General features: G+C 45.0%; 1 protein-coding gene across 5 annotated transcripts in view; it reads right to left on the reverse strand.

Annotated features, from left to right (window-relative positions):
• SPOCK1 (SPARC (osteonectin), cwcv and kazal like domains proteoglycan 1) overlaps window positions 1–18,293 on the reverse strand; it is a 552,024-nt gene that overhangs the window by 21,006 nt on the left and 512,725 nt on the right. For all 5 annotated transcript variants that reach the window (XM_079916655.1, XM_079916653.1, XM_079916654.1 and 2 more), the window contains one exon: window positions 537–653. In XM_079916655.1, the coding sequence (XP_079772781.1) occupies window positions 537–653 (117 nt within the window). The remainder of the gene's footprint in view (window positions 1–536; window positions 654–18,293) is intronic.

Genomic DNA, 18,293 nt, shown 5'->3' on the forward strand with positions numbered 1-18,293 from the left:
TTTTTTTCTACGTGGCAAGGGAACATTTGAAGTATATGCCATGCCACGACGTGCTTACAGTTGTTAAAATGCTGTGTTTCTATACATTTTTTAATTGAAGTATGGTTGATGTACAATGTTGTGTTAGTTTCAGGTGTACAGCATAGTGATTCAGTATTTTTGCAGGTTATTACAAGACAATGGCTATAATTCCCTATGTTATATAGTATATTGTTGCTTATCTGTTTTATACACAGTAGCTTGTTATTTTGGTATCTTTACTTAAATGCATTTTCCAAAAGGACTGTACTAGGCACATGATAATTTTGCAAGCAGACTTTAAAAAACGTAAGTTGTAGTATTTTCTTGATTCTAAGGCATTTCCCTCTCCTCCAATATTTCTGAAACTGGGGCATAGTTCAAGTCAGTGTCTACATTTAACTTAGGGTTTCTTTTACCAACAGCATCTCAGGGTGGTCAATCAACAACATCCAATAACTGAGGAGGGAATGTGGTGTTTAAAATGAGGTAAATTAGCGAGAGTAAAGCGGTCTTACTGCCTTGGGCTGTGTCGGAGCTGGTGGGCTTGACGACCCTGTTTGCATCCTCATGGAGGGCTCCAAACCAGTCTTTGAGCCGGGAAGCGAGGTTCCTCAACTCCTTGTCCGTGCAGGCTGGAGAAAAGAAGATGGAAGAAACAGTGAGTCCGTGGGCCTTCTCCTCTTTTGAACTCTCTACTCTCAACATGTGATGCTCCTAACAGACCTCCCTCTCCAACCAGGATATAGCTCCTTATGCCACTGTGAAAATGCCCCAAAGATGCTGCTCTCACAGGTAAAGAGTATGACAGAGTGAGAGCCGAGACGCCCATGGCAAGCAGCGCTATGCACAACCGAACTTGTACTGCCTTGGCACTCTGAAAGCAAGCTGGGATGGCCTCGCGGTCATGCACCAGCCTCCAAAGACCGTCACGGGTCCCTTTTGCTAACCCGATCAAACTTGCTATTGCAGTTGCCAGAGAAGATGTTTTCCACTGAACTCATGGCAAGAGATTAACATTTAGGAACAGCTAATGCTCTTAGGGAAAGGCTGCCTGGGACACCAAAAGATCCCAGTGAGAGCGACTCCCGATTTTGCTTTAGCCCACGTTTGGGTTTGTGGCTGTGGCTTATGTTGCCGGCCTTTGAACAGACTGACTCGACTTTTCCCTGTGGACAGATGGATGCCTTGTCCCTGGAAGAGTCCTTTCTATATGCAGCCCATCTTTAGCTATCCAGCTTATCTTTTACGGTATGACAGAGCAAGGCCAACGAATACTCCTGAGAACAAGAAGAAAATCCAGATGGGTGGATGGGTAGGTGGGTGCGGGCTATTTGACAGTCTCATAGAGAGCTAAGACTGGAGGAGAGAAATCCCCAAAGGAGGGACAATGGTGCAGAGGAGGGAGCTGACTTTCCCTAGCTGCCTGATTTTACCCTAATTCTGGGTGCTGAGAATTCTGACAAAGGGTCCAGGCAGTGGGCCGCTCCCAAGAGGCAGAAAAACCAGCAATGCATTTAGCGGTTGTTCGCATCCGGAGGGACAGGAATTAGAGACCTGAGGAGGTAAAGCCTCAGTAAATAGGAAGTGAACCCCACAACTGTCAGTTTTCCCAAATTCTAAAGCTGCAGGAGTCAGGCTGTGAAGCCAAGCAAGCCACATTACAATGCAGAGCCAGGTTCTGAATGTCTCATGGTGCTGACAAGATGTAGATTAAGGCTAGAACCTATCAGTGCGGAGAGACCCCAGTGGAAGGCACGGGGGTAGTGACGAATGAGCAGAGGGTCTCGCTCAAACTCCCATCCAGCCTTCACTAAGAGCAGCGTCTCACTCAACTGAGGCGACCAGCCCCCATCTGAGCTGCAAAGGGATGAATCCCCTCCAGAAGACAATACGAGGCAGAGCCTCTTCTCATTTTTATAGGTCATGTCTGCTTGCAGGAAAGCCCATCTTTCCTGAGCCTGGGGCTTGGTCCTTGATGGAGAACACGAGCCAAACCTCCCAGCCCTCAGGAGGAAAGGACTCTCTTGCCCTCCATCTGAGGGGAGGTGGTGAGCAGACCCAGACTGGGTCTGTGCAACCTCAGTGCACATGTATAGCTGCTTCCTTCCTTCCAGCCAGGAGCCAGAGGTAAACTCTGTAAAGCATGGAGTGTGTGGCCATTGTTTATACGCAGGTTGCTAATGACCTCAAGACAATACCTGGCGTTCAACAACCAGGACACGACTGTATCTTAAAACACCAGGCAGGCAATGGCACTGAGGTCTGTCGGGAGAGGCAGCAGAGTATATAAGAGCTCTGGGGTCTCACTGCCTGCTGTGAATCCCAGCTTGACCACTGGCTGGCTGGGTGACTCAAGCCAGCCACTTCACCCCTCAGCGCCTCCGTTTCGTCATCCGTAAACTCAGGGTATCATGTGACTATAAATGAGATGAGGTGTGTTAGAGGGCTTAGCAAAGCACATGGTATATAGTAATTACTCAGCATGTGCCAGCTATGAGTTTTATTACCTCTATGATTGTTTTTATTTTTAAATAGACAACTTAACTTATCAGTAAGTTTGGAGCAAATAGAACAGCATTCAGAAAACCAGTAAGACAAAGATACCTAAACACAACTGGCTTTGGCCACACAGGAAACGGGTGAACACAGATACCTGTGCTATCCAACAGAGTTACCATGAGCCATACGTGGCTATTTGCATTTAAATTAACTAAAATGAAATAGAAGTCAACATTTCGTTCCTCAGTTGCACCCACCCCGTTCCAAGTACTCAGCAGTCACTCGCGGCTAGCGAATGACTCCATCTGGGAGAGCGCAGATACAGATTACTTCCATCACGGCCGAACGTTGTATGGCGAGCGCTGGATGAAAGTTAGCTATCCCTTTGGGATTTCCAACTTTCGGAGGTCCATCATGATATCCTGACACGCAAGCCTGTGCCTCCAGTCCTTCCCTCCAATCTGTACAGATTAGCCGAGGAAGGAGATCACAAGCTCGCTCAGGCTGGGAACCCGCATCTCATGCTGAGCCATAGGAGGAGGAGGAACTGTGGCTGATGGCAGCGCCACACGGCTCTGCCAGGTACCAGGACTGGCCCCCGGGCGCAGGCCCCCGCTAATGTGCTTATCGGCCCCAACTCAGACCCTCTGGGGACTAGAAGGCCCTCTTTTCTGAGTTTTCAGACAGTGCACAGCTCTAAACGGGAGAGGAGGTGGTCTGTTTTTCTGAGGAGAATGGGATATGGGCTGTATAGTCAATCTCACATTTGAAAAATGGAAAATTAATAGTATCTATTTCTTCCTGATTGCCATGCACACCATCTATTCTAAATGTTCTTTGAGCAGGGAAAATTGCCAAGTCAACTTGCAAAGGAAATGAATCCCCATCTCACACTGCAGGATAAATTAGTCAGTCATGTTTAACTAAACCCTGACAGATGTGCAGTTAATCTATATCTTTAGAAGACGGCTGAATTTCCCGCCGACTTCCCAAAGTACACAGGCTTTGGATGGCTGATGGAACCAGGGACTGGAGTCTTGAAGGAGCACATCTGTCGCTCAGGGAGAAGTCCTCAAGCAGGACACCACTGGCCTGGGTAGAGAGGGATCAGAAAGCTGAATCGGAGATAGGAGGCGCTCAATTACTGGGCCCTGTTCACTCACAGTGTCCTCAACCGAATGGTCCTTACAAGGAGAAAGTCAGGCACAGTCTGCCTGGAGCCAGATAAAAAAAATAATCAAAGACGACAGCACACAGAGAGCTATTTGCTCAGATTTGGTATTCTAGCCATAACAGGCTGGCAATGGGAGAAAAGCGCTTGCCTTTTAAGATGCCTATCATAGCCCCTGATAAAGGTCGGAAAGGAGGACTAACGCTTTGAGAAAGAGGGGACCCAAAGGGTACCGCTCACACACTCGGTTCCTTCCTGGGGAAAAAGTAATTTCTGTGTGGAGGAAACCATAAGACCACATCCACCTGCCGTCTCACACTCTGCCTGGAGGTGGGCAACTCCTGTGATTTCTAGAGGGGTGTCTGATGGTCTCTCCACTCCTCCTGGTGAGAGAAACAAGGTCCTCAGCAACCAGCATCAGATCGTCAGAGGGAAAGATGCTTCTGTCTTGGGAAGGGATCTGGCTCAGTCACAGACGCCGGGGCTGGATCCCTGTCCCCTACTTTACCTTCCCAAGTGGTGGGCGCAGTCAGTGCCCTGCCCTCCTACTCTCCATTCTCTTCCCTCTCGCCCCAGCCCTGGCTTCAGCTCAGTTTTAATTGCTATCATCCTCCCAGTCGTCTCTGCCCAGCATCCTCTTCCTCAGTCTTTCCATATCTGCCTTCCTGTTCCTACAGGTTAGTCTCCATCTTCCTTCCATGATCTCAGTCTGCTGAGCATGGCTGGTGTGTTGGTGGCGTCTTGGAGATCCACTGACCCCAATTGCCACCTCCTCCCGTAGTCAGAGAATGACCCTCAGAGCCTCAGGGCAAACACCTGGGCCTGATGTCCTGGACTCCCACGCAAAGTTGCCTGCTTCTTGCTAGCCCACTGCCAGCCCATGGTGCCACCATGACCTCCCACCACCAAGACAATGGTACCAGGCTCCTAATCGGTCTCCCCGACTTGCTCCCACGTTCCCTTCGCCGAACAGCAGCCAAAGTGATCTTTCTAAAATGCAGATTTGATCAAGTCGCTTCCCCACTTAGCTACTCCAGAGGCTCCCAACTGTTCACCCAAACTCCTCAATGTGAGATCCATCTCTAGTCTCTCCTCCTCGGCCTCCAGGCTCTGCCCTTACTGTCCTTTCCACGCACCTGTTCCCCCTGGAGCACATCTCTTCTCTTTGTCTTGCTAATGCCTACTCTCCATCAGATCTCTGCTTTAAAGGTATTTGCTCGCTGATTGTCTAACCCGCGAACCAGGTGAGTTTTCCCTTTTATAATGCTTTCGAAGTCTTGCTCCTCAGATGGCACTCAGCACACCTGTAACTTCTGGCTCAGCGTCCATCTCCCCCTCTAGATCACAGCAACACAAAACATGCCCCGAGGCTGGCTCAGGCCTTGGGGCCCAGCACCTTATGCCCTCAGCTCCTGGCATAAAGAATGGGAGCTCCCTGGTGGCCCAGTGGTTAAGAATCCGCCTGCCACTGAAGGGGACACGGGTTCGAGCCCTGGTCCCAGAAGATCCCATATGCCACGGAGCAACAGCCTGTGCACCACTACTGCTGAGCCTGAGCTCTAGAGCCTGTGAGCCGCAACTACTGAGCCCATGTGCCACAACTACTAACGCCCGCACACCACCACAAAGCCACCACAATGAGAAGCCCACGCACCGCAACGAGGAGTAGCCACTGCTCGCCGAAACTAGAGAAAGCCTGTGTGCAGCAACAAAGGCCCAACACAGGCAAAAATAAACAAGTAAATAAATAAAAAAGAATGCTCTCAACACATACTTATTAACTGGGTATAACAGTGCTCTTGCTGCCTTTTGTAAACTTCAATCCGTCCATCTGCACAATGGCGTAATAAAGCTTAGCTCATAGCACCACTGCATGGAGTAAGATGACACACTATCAATAAAACACAGCTCAGGGCTTCCCTGGTGGTGCAGTGGTTGAGAGTCCACCTGCCGATGCAGGGGACACGGGTTCGTGCCCCAATCCGAGAAGATCCCACATGCCGCGGAGCGGCTGGGCCCGTGAGCCATGGCCGCTGAGCCGGCGCGTCCGGAGCCTGTGCTCCGCAACGGGAGAGGCCACAACAGTGAGAGGCCCGCGTACCGCAAAAACAAAACAAACAAAAAAAACATAGCTCACAGTTACTAGCATACAGCAGGGCCTTGATAAGTTTATGTTCCCCTTCCCATTTCCCAATTGTCTGCATAATATGTTAGAATTTTATTCTTATGCTTTTTCTAAAAAAAAAAAAAGCCTGAGGAGACGCCTGGGATATAAAGAATGACATCTCTCCTCTTCTTATTTTGTAGGTGGGTCAGTACAAGTCCAAGAGATTCAGGTTATAATTTATATCTGCCTTCCTCCAGGTGGAAAAGCTCCATGATGGGAGGGCTTGGTCTGATTTCCCCACACCTGATATTCCCAGCACTTACCATAAGGATGGATACATAGTTGTTGATCAAAATATATGTATTGAAAGAAAACATGAACACAGTGGTTATAAAATCCCCAAGTCAAACAGCTATCAAGTGGCAGAGACAGGATTTGGATCTCGGCTATTATCTTGCTGGGCTGCCCCTGGGTCCTGGACCAGCTTTTTGGATTCATTGGGCTTGTGGGTAGCCAGTACTAACTGAGGCAATTAATATACTTGGTCCATGATGTTCTGGGTTGAAAAACAGCGAAACATCAGGCCCTCACAGGTAAAGGAAGCTCTGCCAGCAGAGGAAGCTAGCTGAGTAGCAGAGGATGGAGGGAGCATGTAGGCTCCCACCTTCATTAGCTCTGGTGTGAGAACAGTGGATCTTTGGAAGGACTGCGTCCAGCCTGCTGCCTTCCTGTTCCGCTCCCAGAAGCATGTATCACCTGTGCAGCCGCTGGGGCTTTAGTAGAGAAAAGTACAGGGCCACTGCATTACTCCAAATGTGCAGGAAGACAGTTCCCTCCCCAAGGAAAGCACAGCACTCGGGCAGAGAAGGGCCCAGGTAAGGTGATGCTCTCCCAGTGGGCTTTCCCTGTCTGTTTGGAAAATATGAACAGAATGCAATAAGCAAGTGTAAATAAGGCACATGCAGCCTCTGTGGAAGGTATACAGCCCTGGAAAGAAAATGTAGAAATCACTTTTTCTACCCGGGCACTCTCTCCTCTCTCCACAAGGCCTGAAGCTTTAAGGGGTATTAGGCACGATGGGCTCTGAATGCAGACAGTGTTGAAACAAAGCCCGGAGTGCATCATGGGTGGCCCAGCTGATGGGAGGGAGAAGGATGCACTGTGGGCAACATCATAGGGTAGAAAGCGGTGACAAGGTCACTGCAGCCCTGGTGGGGTCATGAGAGAGGAGGGGGGCACACTGATCTATGAGTATTTGCCTATGGAGAAGTTAGCCCAGGTAAGCAGTGCTGGGGGGAGAGAGCGGATTGCTCCTTCACCGAACGAGCGTCAGTAGCCTGGCTCTGCCTGCCCCCATCACCCCTTCTTCCCTGCCTCCTCTGTCTTCCTTCAGACAAAGCCAAGGGTTAGTGAGGAAGTTTCAAAATAGGTAAAGTCTTTGGAAGGGGCGAGATAGGAGCTGGGAAACCTGTGCTCCTTTGAAAAGTGCTCCCAAGGGCGATGACTGGTGTTCCAAGCTGATCTCGGCTTATTGCTGACTTTGGGGACTGAATGACATGCTGCAAAGCCCTCTTAGAGGATTAGAAAGGGGGAAGGTAAGGAGACAATCCGAGGTATAAAAATATGTCAAGAGATGAGGTTAAAAAATAGAAGCGGGGCCAGACCGTAGACATTCTGCATTTAGAGCTACAGTGTTAATATCTAACAGAGAGAGCAAGTGTGAGTGTGTCTGTGCGTTACAAATCCTAACGGAAGCCACATTTGAACACCCAATTGGGGATGTTTGAAAATGGCAAATCCGACACGCAAGCATTATAGGATATCTGTAAGCCTCTGCTAGGGAACCAATTACCGGTACACTCTGGAAACTCATGAAATCTTGCAACTAAAGAGCCAAACGAGAAAACCACCCGCCCGTCACATGGACCCTCCCTCCCCAACCGTAGCCTCACCAGTGCTTAGCTCAGGACTCGGGCAGAAGCTAATATGAAAACAATAAGAATGTAACTTAAATTTTAGTGCCTCTGAAGGTAATTAAAGAGTTGGGCCAGACTGGAGTTTTCTCTGGAGCAGGCCGGGAGGCCTATCAGAAATGATGACCTGGTGCTGGTCCTTTCAAACTAATCTCCTTCAGCCCTTCTAGGTGCTGTTGTGCATAATTAGTTAATCAGAGCAGCAGTGGATGGATGCACTGAGAGTGTTTGCAATTAGCATCCTCTGTAAAAGGTCCAGCTGAGCCTCCTTCAGGGCCGAAATAGGTGCTGGGCAGAGCCTGGACTGGATCGACTCAAGGATGTCTTCCTGAACTGCCTTGCCTAGGGTCCAGCCTCTTCTTTCTACCCTGGCATCCTCATGCTGCTGGGAGGCTTCAGCTGCCTCTTCCCAAGAGGGACTGGGTCCCTCGTGCCGCTGAATATCTAGCACACAGCAAGTGCCCCAGTGCTGGTGGGGGGAGTGTGCAGGAATGCTCAGCAGAGGGTGCTACACTCCACGGGAGCTTGAAAGACAGGGAGGACGAGCAAGGCTACAGCTCCCTTGGGAACGTGGGCGCTAATCAGCTGGAACTCAGAGAGGTGAGAGTTGGTTGATTCTGCTTAGCATGGTTTTTAACAGCAATAACCAGTCATACTGCTTTAAAAGAATCCCAGGGAGGCAGGAGAGAGTATCTAGGCTCTGCTCTGAAGCCAGCTCTGCCATCCTAGCTGAGACTGGACAAGTGACTTTTCCAATCATCAGTTTCCATATCTGGAGAATGGAGGTGATGACAGAACAAGCCCACAGCATTATGGGAGGACTGGACTAGAACAGACTTAAGTGTTCAGCACTCGGTAACCACTGGCTCTGAGATTATTTGTGTTTGTGGATCCACCAAGTGGAAAAGTCTGGGAATCCAGAGCATGCGTGTGGTATTTTCACATGAAACAACCCCTGAAGCCAGCTAGTAGGATACGATACTCCCCTGCTGCTTCTCAGAGGTGAGGCAACATTGCCAAGGTCCTACAGATGGTCAACAGTAAAACAGACATTCAAACCCAGTTCTCCTGATTTGACATTCACTTGATCTGCTCACACACCATGACGCCTGGTGCCTGCACCTCTACTCCAGCCCCATAAGCAAGGGAGACCCTCTTCCACAAGTTAAAGACCATGCACTTGACCACAGGGGTCAGAACCCCACTCCCTGCCCTGAATACAAACAGGGGTTTGGCACTGCATTAAGAGTTCAAGCTTCTACATACAGATGGCCAAAGGCACAGGAAAAGATGCTCAACATCGCTAATTATTAGAGAAATGCAAATCAAAACTACAACGAGGTACCACCTCACGCCGTTCAGAATGGCCATCATTAAAAAGTCTACAAATAACAAATGCTGGAGAGGGTGTGGAGGAAAAGGAACCCTCTTACACTGTTGGTGGGAATGTAAATTGGTGCAGCCACTATGGAGAACAGTATGGAGGTTCCTTAAATAACTAAAAACAGAATTACCACATGATTCAGCAATTCCACTCCTGGGCATATACCCAGGCAAAACTATAATTCGAAAAGATACACGCATCCCTATGTTCATAGCAGCACTATTTACAATAGCCAAGACATGGAAACAACCTAAATGTCCATCAGCAGGTGAATGGATAAAGAAAATGTATGTACACACACATATACATACACACACACACACACAATGCAACCTTACTCGGCCATCAGAAAGGATGAAATAATGCCATCTGCAGCAACATGGATGAAACTAGAGATTATCAATAGTAAGCGAAGTCAGAAAGACAAATACCATATGGTATCACTTATGTGTGGAATCTAAAATACAACACAAATCAACATATCTACAAAATGAAAAGAGACTCAGCAGATATAGAGAAAAGAGTTGTGGTTGCCAACGGGGAGAGGGGGGGTATGGGAGGGAAGGACTGGGAGTTTGGGATTAGCAGAGGCAAACTATTATATATAGGATGGATAAACAATAAGGTCCTATTGTAGAGTACAGGGACCTATAGTCAATATGCTGTGATATTTTCCCTAATGGAAAAGAATATGAAAAAGAATATATATGTATAACTGAGTTACTTTGCTGTACAGAAGAAATTAACACAACACTGTAAATCAACTATACTTCAATAATTTTTTTTTTTAATTAAAAGAAATAAAAAAGAGTTCAAGCTTCTGGGTCTGACAGCCCTGGGTTTGAACACTAGCTCCCAGTGTACAAGTGGTTGTTTTTCACATAAGTCACTGTTCTTCTCCAAGAGTCAGGTTTTTCATCTGTAAAATGGTGACATTAACAGTCTCAAACTCATGGGGTTGTGGTAGGGATTTACTGTGAAGCTGAAGCTTTCAAAAACCAGCAGGCAGCCACCACCATCTTCTCCTCTGAGGAACGTCAAGGGCTGGTAGCACTTACCCTTGGGAGGCTGAGAGATACGCTCCCAGCCATAGCAGTTCTAGTGGCAGAAAACACAATCAGGACTTCCTGACGGGATTTTTAAGGCACATACAAGGTGAATCCCCACTTCTAATTGGAGGTCATCTAACAGAGATTTGAGCCAGGTTGTGCCTGCTCAAATTAAATTGATTATATGTAATTCCCGTTTTTACTTTTCAGCACCTAAAACATCAATATATATGCGTGTTCTCTTACCCTTAGAGAGTGCATCGTTTTGTGTAAAGACAGCCATGAGCAAAGGAATTAGGGCCCCATTATTCAGGAGCTCACTAATAAAGTCATTTTTAAAAAGCAACCTTAGAAAGAGCTTAAGATACTGGCATTAAACTGGGAGGAAAATGAGTTAAACTAATTAATGGTACAAGCTACAAGAAAGGACAGATTATAGAAGATGGCAGAAGAGTAAGACACGGAGATCACCTTCCTCCCCACAGATATACCAGAAATACATCTACACGTGGAACAACTCCTACAGAACACCTACTGAACGCTGGCAAAACCTCAGACCTCCCAAAAGGCAAGAAACTCCCCACGTACCTGGGTAGGGCAAAAGAAAAAAAGAATAAACAGAGACAAAATAATAGGGATGGGACCTGCACCAGTGGGAGGGAGCTGTGAAGAAGGAAAGGTTTCCACACACGAAGCCCCTTCACGGGCGGAGACTGCGGGTGGCGGAGGGGGGGAAGCTTCAAAGCCGTAGAGGAGAGCGCAGCAACAGGGGGGCGGAGGGCAGAGCGGAGAGATTCCCGCTCAGAGGATCGGTGCCGACCGGCACTCATCAGCCCAAGAGGCTTGTGTGCTCACCCGCTGGGGCGGGCGGGGCTGGGAGCTGAGCCTCGGACTTTGGTCTGAGCGCAGGGAGAGGACTGGCGGCGTGAACACAGCCTGAAGGGGCTAGTACGCCACGGCTAGCCGGGAGGGAGTCCAGGGAAAAGTCTGGACCTGCCGAAGAGGCAAGAGACTTTTTCTTCCCTCTTTGTTTCCTGGTGCACGAGGAGAGGGGATTAAGAGCGCTGCTAAAGGAGCTCCAGAGACGGGCACGAGCCGCGGCTATCAGAGCGGACCTAGAGACGGGCATGAGACGCTAAGGCTGCTGCTGCCGCCACCAAGAAGCCTGTGTGCAAGCACAGGGCACTTTCCACACCTCCCCTCCTGGGAGCCTGAGCAGCCTGCCACTGCCAGGGTCCCGGGATCCAGAGACAACTTCCCCAAGAGAAGGCACGGCGCGCCTCAGGCTGGTGCAACGTCATGCCGGCCTCAGCCGCCACAGGCTCGCCCAACACTCTGTACCCCTCCCTCCCCACGGCCTGAGTGAGCCAGAGCCCCCGAATCAGCGGCTCCTTTAACCCCGTCCTGTCTGAGCAAAGAACAGACGCCCTCCAGCGACCTACACGCAGAGGCGGGGCCAAATCCAAAGCTGAGACGCAGGAGCTGTGCGAACAAAGAAAGGGAAATCTCTCCCAGCAGCCTCAGGAGCAGCGGATTAAATCTCCAAAATCAACTTGATGTACCCTGCATCTGTGGAATACATGAATAGACAACAAATCATCCCAAATTGAGGAGGCGAACTTTGAGAGCAAGATTTATTATTTTTTTTCCCCTTTTCCTCCTTCTGCAAGTGTGTATGTGTATGCTTCTGTGTGAGATTTTGTCTGTATAGCTTTGCTTTCACCATTTGTCCTAGAGTTCTATCCGTCCGTTTTTGTTTTTAATTAAAATTTTTTTCTTAATATTTTTTATTTTAATAACTTTATTTTATCTTACTTTATTTTATTTTACCCTCTTTCTTTCTTTCTACTTTTTCTCCCTTTTATTCTGAGCCATGTGTGTGAAAGGCTCTTGATGCACCAGCCAGGAGTCAGTGCTGTGCCTCTGAGGTGGAAGAGCCAACATCAGGACACTGGTCCACAAGAGACCTCCCAGCTTCACATAATATCAAAAGGCAAAAATCTCCCAGAGATCTCCATCTCAACACCAGTCCCCAGCTTCACTCAACGACCAGCAAGCTACAGTGCTGGACACCCTATTTCAAACAACTAGCAAGACAGGAACACAACCCCACCCATTAGCAGAGAGGCTGCCTAAAATCATAATAAGTCCACAGACACCCCAAAACACACCACCAGACGTGAACCTGCCCCAGAAGAAAGACAAGATCCAACCTCATCCACCAGAACACAGGCAGTAGTCTCCTCCACCAGGAAGCATACACAACCCACTGAACCAACTTTAGCCACTGGGGACAGACACCAAAAACAACAGGAGCTATGAACCTGCAGCCTGTGAAAAGGAGACCCCAAACACAGTAAGATAAGCAAAATGAGAAGACAGAAAAACACACAGCAGATGAAGGAGCAAGATAAAAACCCACCCGACCTAACAAATGAAGAGGAAATAGGCAGTCTACCTGAAAAAGAATTCAGAATAATGATAGTAAAGATGATCCAAAATCGTGGAAACAGAATAGAGAAAACGCAAGAAACGTTTAACAAGGACCTAGAAGAACTAAAGATGAAGCAAGCAATGATGAACAACACAATAAATGAAATTAAAAATACTCTAGATGGGATCAATAGCAGAATAACTGAGGCAGAAGAACGGATAAGTGACCTGAAAGATAAAATAGTGGAAATAACTGTTGCAGAGATGAATAAAGAAAAAAGAAAGAAAAGAATTGAGGACAGTCTCAGAGATCTCTGGGACAAAATTAAATGCACCAACATTCGAATTATAGCGGTCCCAGAAGAAGAAGAGAAAAAGAAGGGGACTGAGAAAATATTTGAAGAGATTATAGTTGAAAACTTCCCTAATATGGGAAAGGAAATAGTTAATCAGGTCCAGGAAGCACAGAGAGTCCCATACAGGATAAATCCAAGGAGAAACATGCCAAGACACATATTAATCAAACTATCAAAAATTAAATATGAAGACAACATATTAAAAGCAGCAAGGGAAAAATAACAAATAACACACAAGGGAATCCCCATAAGGTTAACTGCTGATCTTCCAGCAGAAACTCTGCAAGCCAGAAGGGAGTGACAGGACATATTTAAAGTGATGAAGGAGGAAAACCTACAACCAAGATTACTCTACCCAGCAAGGATCTCATTCAGATTTGATGGAGAAATTAAAACCTTTACAGACAAGCAAAAGCTGAGAGAGTTCAGCACCACGAAACCAGCTTTACAACAAATGCTAGAGGAACTTCTCTAGGCAAGAACACAAGAGAAGGAAAAGACCTACAATAACGAACCAAAAACATTTAAGAAAATGGGAATAGGAACATACATATTGATAATTACCTTAAATGTAAATGGATTAAATGCGCCCACCAAAAGACACAGACTGGCTGAATGGATACAAAAACAAGACCCATATATATGCTGTCTACAAGAGCCCCACTTCAGACCTAGAGACACATACAGACTGAAAGTAAGGGGATGGAAAAAGATATTCCATGCAAGTAGATACCAAAAGAAAGCTGGAGTAGCAATTCTCATATCAGACAAAATAGACTTTAAAATAAAGACTATTACAAGAGACAAAGAAAGACACTACATAATGATCAAGGGATCAATCCAAGAAGAAGATATAACAATTGTAAATATTTATGCACCCAACATAGGAGCACCTCAATACATAAGGCAAATACTAACAGCCATAAAAGGGGAAATCGACAGTAACACATTCACAGTAGGGGACCTTAACACCCCACTTTCACCAATGGACAGATCATCCAAAATGAAAATAAATAAGAAAATACAAGCTTTAAATGATACATTAAACAAGATGGACTTAATTGATATTTATAGGAAATTCCATCCAAAAACAACAGAATACACATTTTTTTCAAGTGCTCATGGAACATTCTCAGGATAGATCATATCTTGGGTCACAAATCAAGCCTTGATAAATTTAAGAAAATTGAAATTGTATCAAGTATCTTTTCTGACCACAACGCTATGAAACTAGATATCAATTACAGGAAAAGATCTGTAAAAAATACAAACACATGGAGGCTAAACAATACACTATTTAATAACGAAGTGATCACTGAAGAAATCAAAGAGGAAATGAAAAAATACCTAGAAACAAATGACAATGGAGACACGATGACCCAAAACCTATGGGATGCAGCAAAAGCAGTTATAAGAGGGAAGTTTATAGTAATACAATCCTACCTTAAGAAACAGGAAATATCTCAAATAAACAACCTAACCTTGCACCTAAAGCAATTAGAGAAAGAAGAACAAAAATACCCCAAAGGTAGCAGAAGGAAAGAAATCATGAATATCAGATCAGAAATAAATGAAAAAGAAACGAAGGAAATGATAGCAAAGATGAATAAAACTAAAAGCTGGTTCTCTTAGAAGATAAACAAAATTGATAAACCATTAGCCAGACTCATCAAGAAAAAAAGGGAGAAGACAAATCAATAGAATTAGAAATGAAAAAGGAGAATTAACAACTGACACTGCAGAAATACAAAAGATCATGAGAGATTACTACAAGGAAGTCTATGCCAAAAAAATGGACAAGCCAGAAGAAATGGACACATGCTTAGAAATGCACAACCTGCCAAGACTGAATCAGGAAGATATAGAAAATATGAACAGACCAATCACAAGCACTGAAATTGAAACTGTGATTACAAATCTTCCAACAAACAAAAGCCCAGGACCAGATGGCTTCACAGGCGAATTCTATCAAACATTTAGTGAAGAGCTGACACCTATCCTTCTCAAACTCTTCCAAAATATAGAAGAGGGAGGAACACTCTGAAACTCATTCTATGAGGCCACCATCACCCAGATACCAAAAACAGACAAGGCCAATATCACTGATGAACACAGATGCAAAAATCCTCAACAAAATAGTAGCAAACACAATCCAAAAACACATTGAAAGGATCATACACCATGATCAACTGGGGTTTATTCCAAGAATCCAAGGATTCTTCAATCTACGCAAATCAATCAATGTGATACACCATATTAACAAACTGAAATAGAAAAACCATATGATCATCTCAATAGAATGCAAAGAAAGCTTTCGACAAAATTCAACATCCATTTATGATAAAAACCCTGCAGAAAGTAGGCATAGAGGGAACTTTCCTCAACATAATAAAGGCCATATATGACAAACCCACAGCCAACATCATCCTCAATGGTAAAAACTGAAAGCATTTCCACTAAGATCAGGAACAAGACAAGGTTGCCCACTCTCACCACTCTTATTCAACATAGTTTTGAAAGTTTTAGCCACAGCAATCAGAGAAGAAAAGGAAATAAAAGGAATCCAAATTGGAAAAGAAATAAAGCTGTCACTGTTTGCAGATGACATGATACTATACATAGAGAATCCTAAAGATGCTACCAGAAAACTACTAGAGCTAATCAATGAATTTGGTAAAGTAGCAGGATACAAAATTAATGCACAGAAATCTCTGGCATTCCTATACACTAATGATGCAAAATCTGAAAGTGAAATCATGAAAACACTCCCATTTACCATTGCAACAAAAAGAATAAAATATCTAGGAATAAACCTACCTAAGGCGACAAAAGACCTGTATGCAGAAAATTATAAGACACTGATGAAAGAAATTAAAGATGATACAAATAGATGAGAGATATACCACGTTCTTGGATTGGAAGAATCAACATTGTGAAAATGACTCGACTACCCAAAGCAATCTACAGATTCAATGCAATCCTTATCAAACTACCACTGGCATTTTTCACTAGAACAAAAAATTTCACAATTTGTATGGAAACACAAAAGCCCCCAAATAGCCAAAGCAATCTTGAGAACGAAAAACAGAGCTGGAGGAATCAGGCTCCCTGACTTCAGGTTATACTACAAAGCTACAGTAATCAAGACAGTATGGTACTAGCACAAAAACAGAAATATAGATCAATGGAACAGGATAGAAAGCCTAGAGATAAACCTATGCACATATGGTCACCTTATCTTTGATAAAGGAGGCAGGAATGTACAGTGGAGAAAGGACAGCCTCTTCAATAATTGGTGCTGGGAAAACTGGACAGGTACATGTAAAAGTATGAGATTAGAACAATCCCTAACACCATACACAAAAATAAGCTCAAAATGGATTAAAGACCTAAATGTAAGGCCAGACACTATAAAACTGTTAGAGGAAAACATAGGCAGAACACTCTATGACATAAATCACAGCAAGATCCTTTTTGACCCACCTCCTACAGAAATGGAAATAAAAACAAAAATAAAGAAATGGGACCTAATGAAACTTCAAGGCTTTTGCACAGCAAAGGAAACCATAAAGAAGACCAAAAGACAGCCCTCAGAATGGGAGAAAATATTTGCAAATGAAGCAACGGACAAAGGATTAATCTCCAAAATTTACAAGCAGCTCATGCAGCTCAATAAGAAAAAAACCAACAACCCAATCCAAAGATGGGCAGAAGACCTAAACAGACATTTCTCCTAAGAAGATATACAGATTGCCAACAAACACATGAAAGAATGCTCAACATCATTAATCATTAGAGAAATACAAATCAAAACTACAATGAGGTATCATCTCACACTAGTCAGAATGGCCATCATCAAAAAATCTAGAAATAATAAATGCTGGAGAAGGTGTGGAGAAAAGGGAACCCTCTTGCACTGCTGGTGGGAATGTGAATTGGTACAGCCACTATGGAGAACAGTATGGAGGTTCCTTAAAAAACTACAAATAGGGGCTTCCCTGGTGGCGCAGTGGTTGAGAGTCCGCCTGCCGATGCAGGGGACACGGGTTCGTGCCCTGGTCCGGGAAGATCCCACATGCTGTGGAGCAGCTGGGCCCGTGAGCTGTAGCCACTGAGCCTGCACATCTGGAGCCTGTGCTCCTCAACAGGAGAGGCCAGAACAGTGAGAGGCCCGCGTACCACAAAAAAAAAAAAAAAAAAAAACAACTACAAATAGAACTACCATATGACCCAGCAATCCCACTACTGGGCATATACCCTGAGAAAACCATAATTCAAAAAGAGTCATGTACCAAAATGTTCATTGCAGCTCTATTTACAATAGCCAGGACATGGAAGCAACCTAAGTGTCCATCATCAGATGAATGGATAAAGAAGATGTGGCACATATATACAATGGAATATTACTCAGCCATAAAAAGAAACGAAATTGAGTTATTTGTAGTGAGGTGGATGGACCTAGTCATACAGAGTGAAGTAAGTCAGAAAGAGAAAAACAAATACCATATGCTAACACATATATATGGAATCTAAGAAAAAAAAATGTCACGAAGAACCTAGGGGTAAGACGGGAATAAAGACACAGACCTACTAGAGAATGGACTTGAGGATACGGGGAGCAGGAAGGGTAAGCTGTGACAAAGTGAGAGAGTGCCATGGACATATACACACTACCAAACGTAAAATAGATAGCTAGTGGGAAGCAGCCGCATAGCACAGGGAGATCAGCTCGGCGCTTTGTGACCACCTGGATGGGTGGGATAGGGAGTGTGGGAGGGAGGGAGACGCAAGAGGGAAGAGATATGGGAACATATGTATATGTATAACTGATTCACTTTGTTATAAAGCAGAAACTAACACACCATTGTAAAGTAATTATACTCCAATAAAGATGTAAAAAAAAAAAAGACATAGATTTCCCTGTTAAACCCATTAAGACTATTCTTAGTAACCAGATTTGAGGAGCCTTTAATGTTTCTCTTGATTCTAATGATAATCCTTCATCTGGAAAAAGAAATACATTTAGAAGTTGCACAACATTTGTAAGTGTGCATTAGTGGAGTAGCACTTATTTTTCCCCCTGAATAATCTAGAGCAGGGAGGTTAGCTCAATGAAATAAGCTTTTAAAGCTTCTGATAAGATCCACAGATTTTTCCACATTCTAGGGCAAAACAAAAGTTGAATATGCAAAATATTGGTTAAAAATGCCAACTCTGGCTTTGTGTTTCCCAGGCAGTGGGTAGGCATTTCCCTACATGGGAAACCTTGACTAGATGAGCAATACTGCAGAAAACAGCAG

The sequence above is a fragment of the Stenella coeruleoalba genome, assembly GCF_951394435.1.
Source record: "Stenella coeruleoalba genome assembly, chromosome: 3".
Lineage (NCBI taxonomy): Eukaryota > Metazoa > Chordata > Mammalia > Artiodactyla > Delphinidae > Stenella > Stenella coeruleoalba.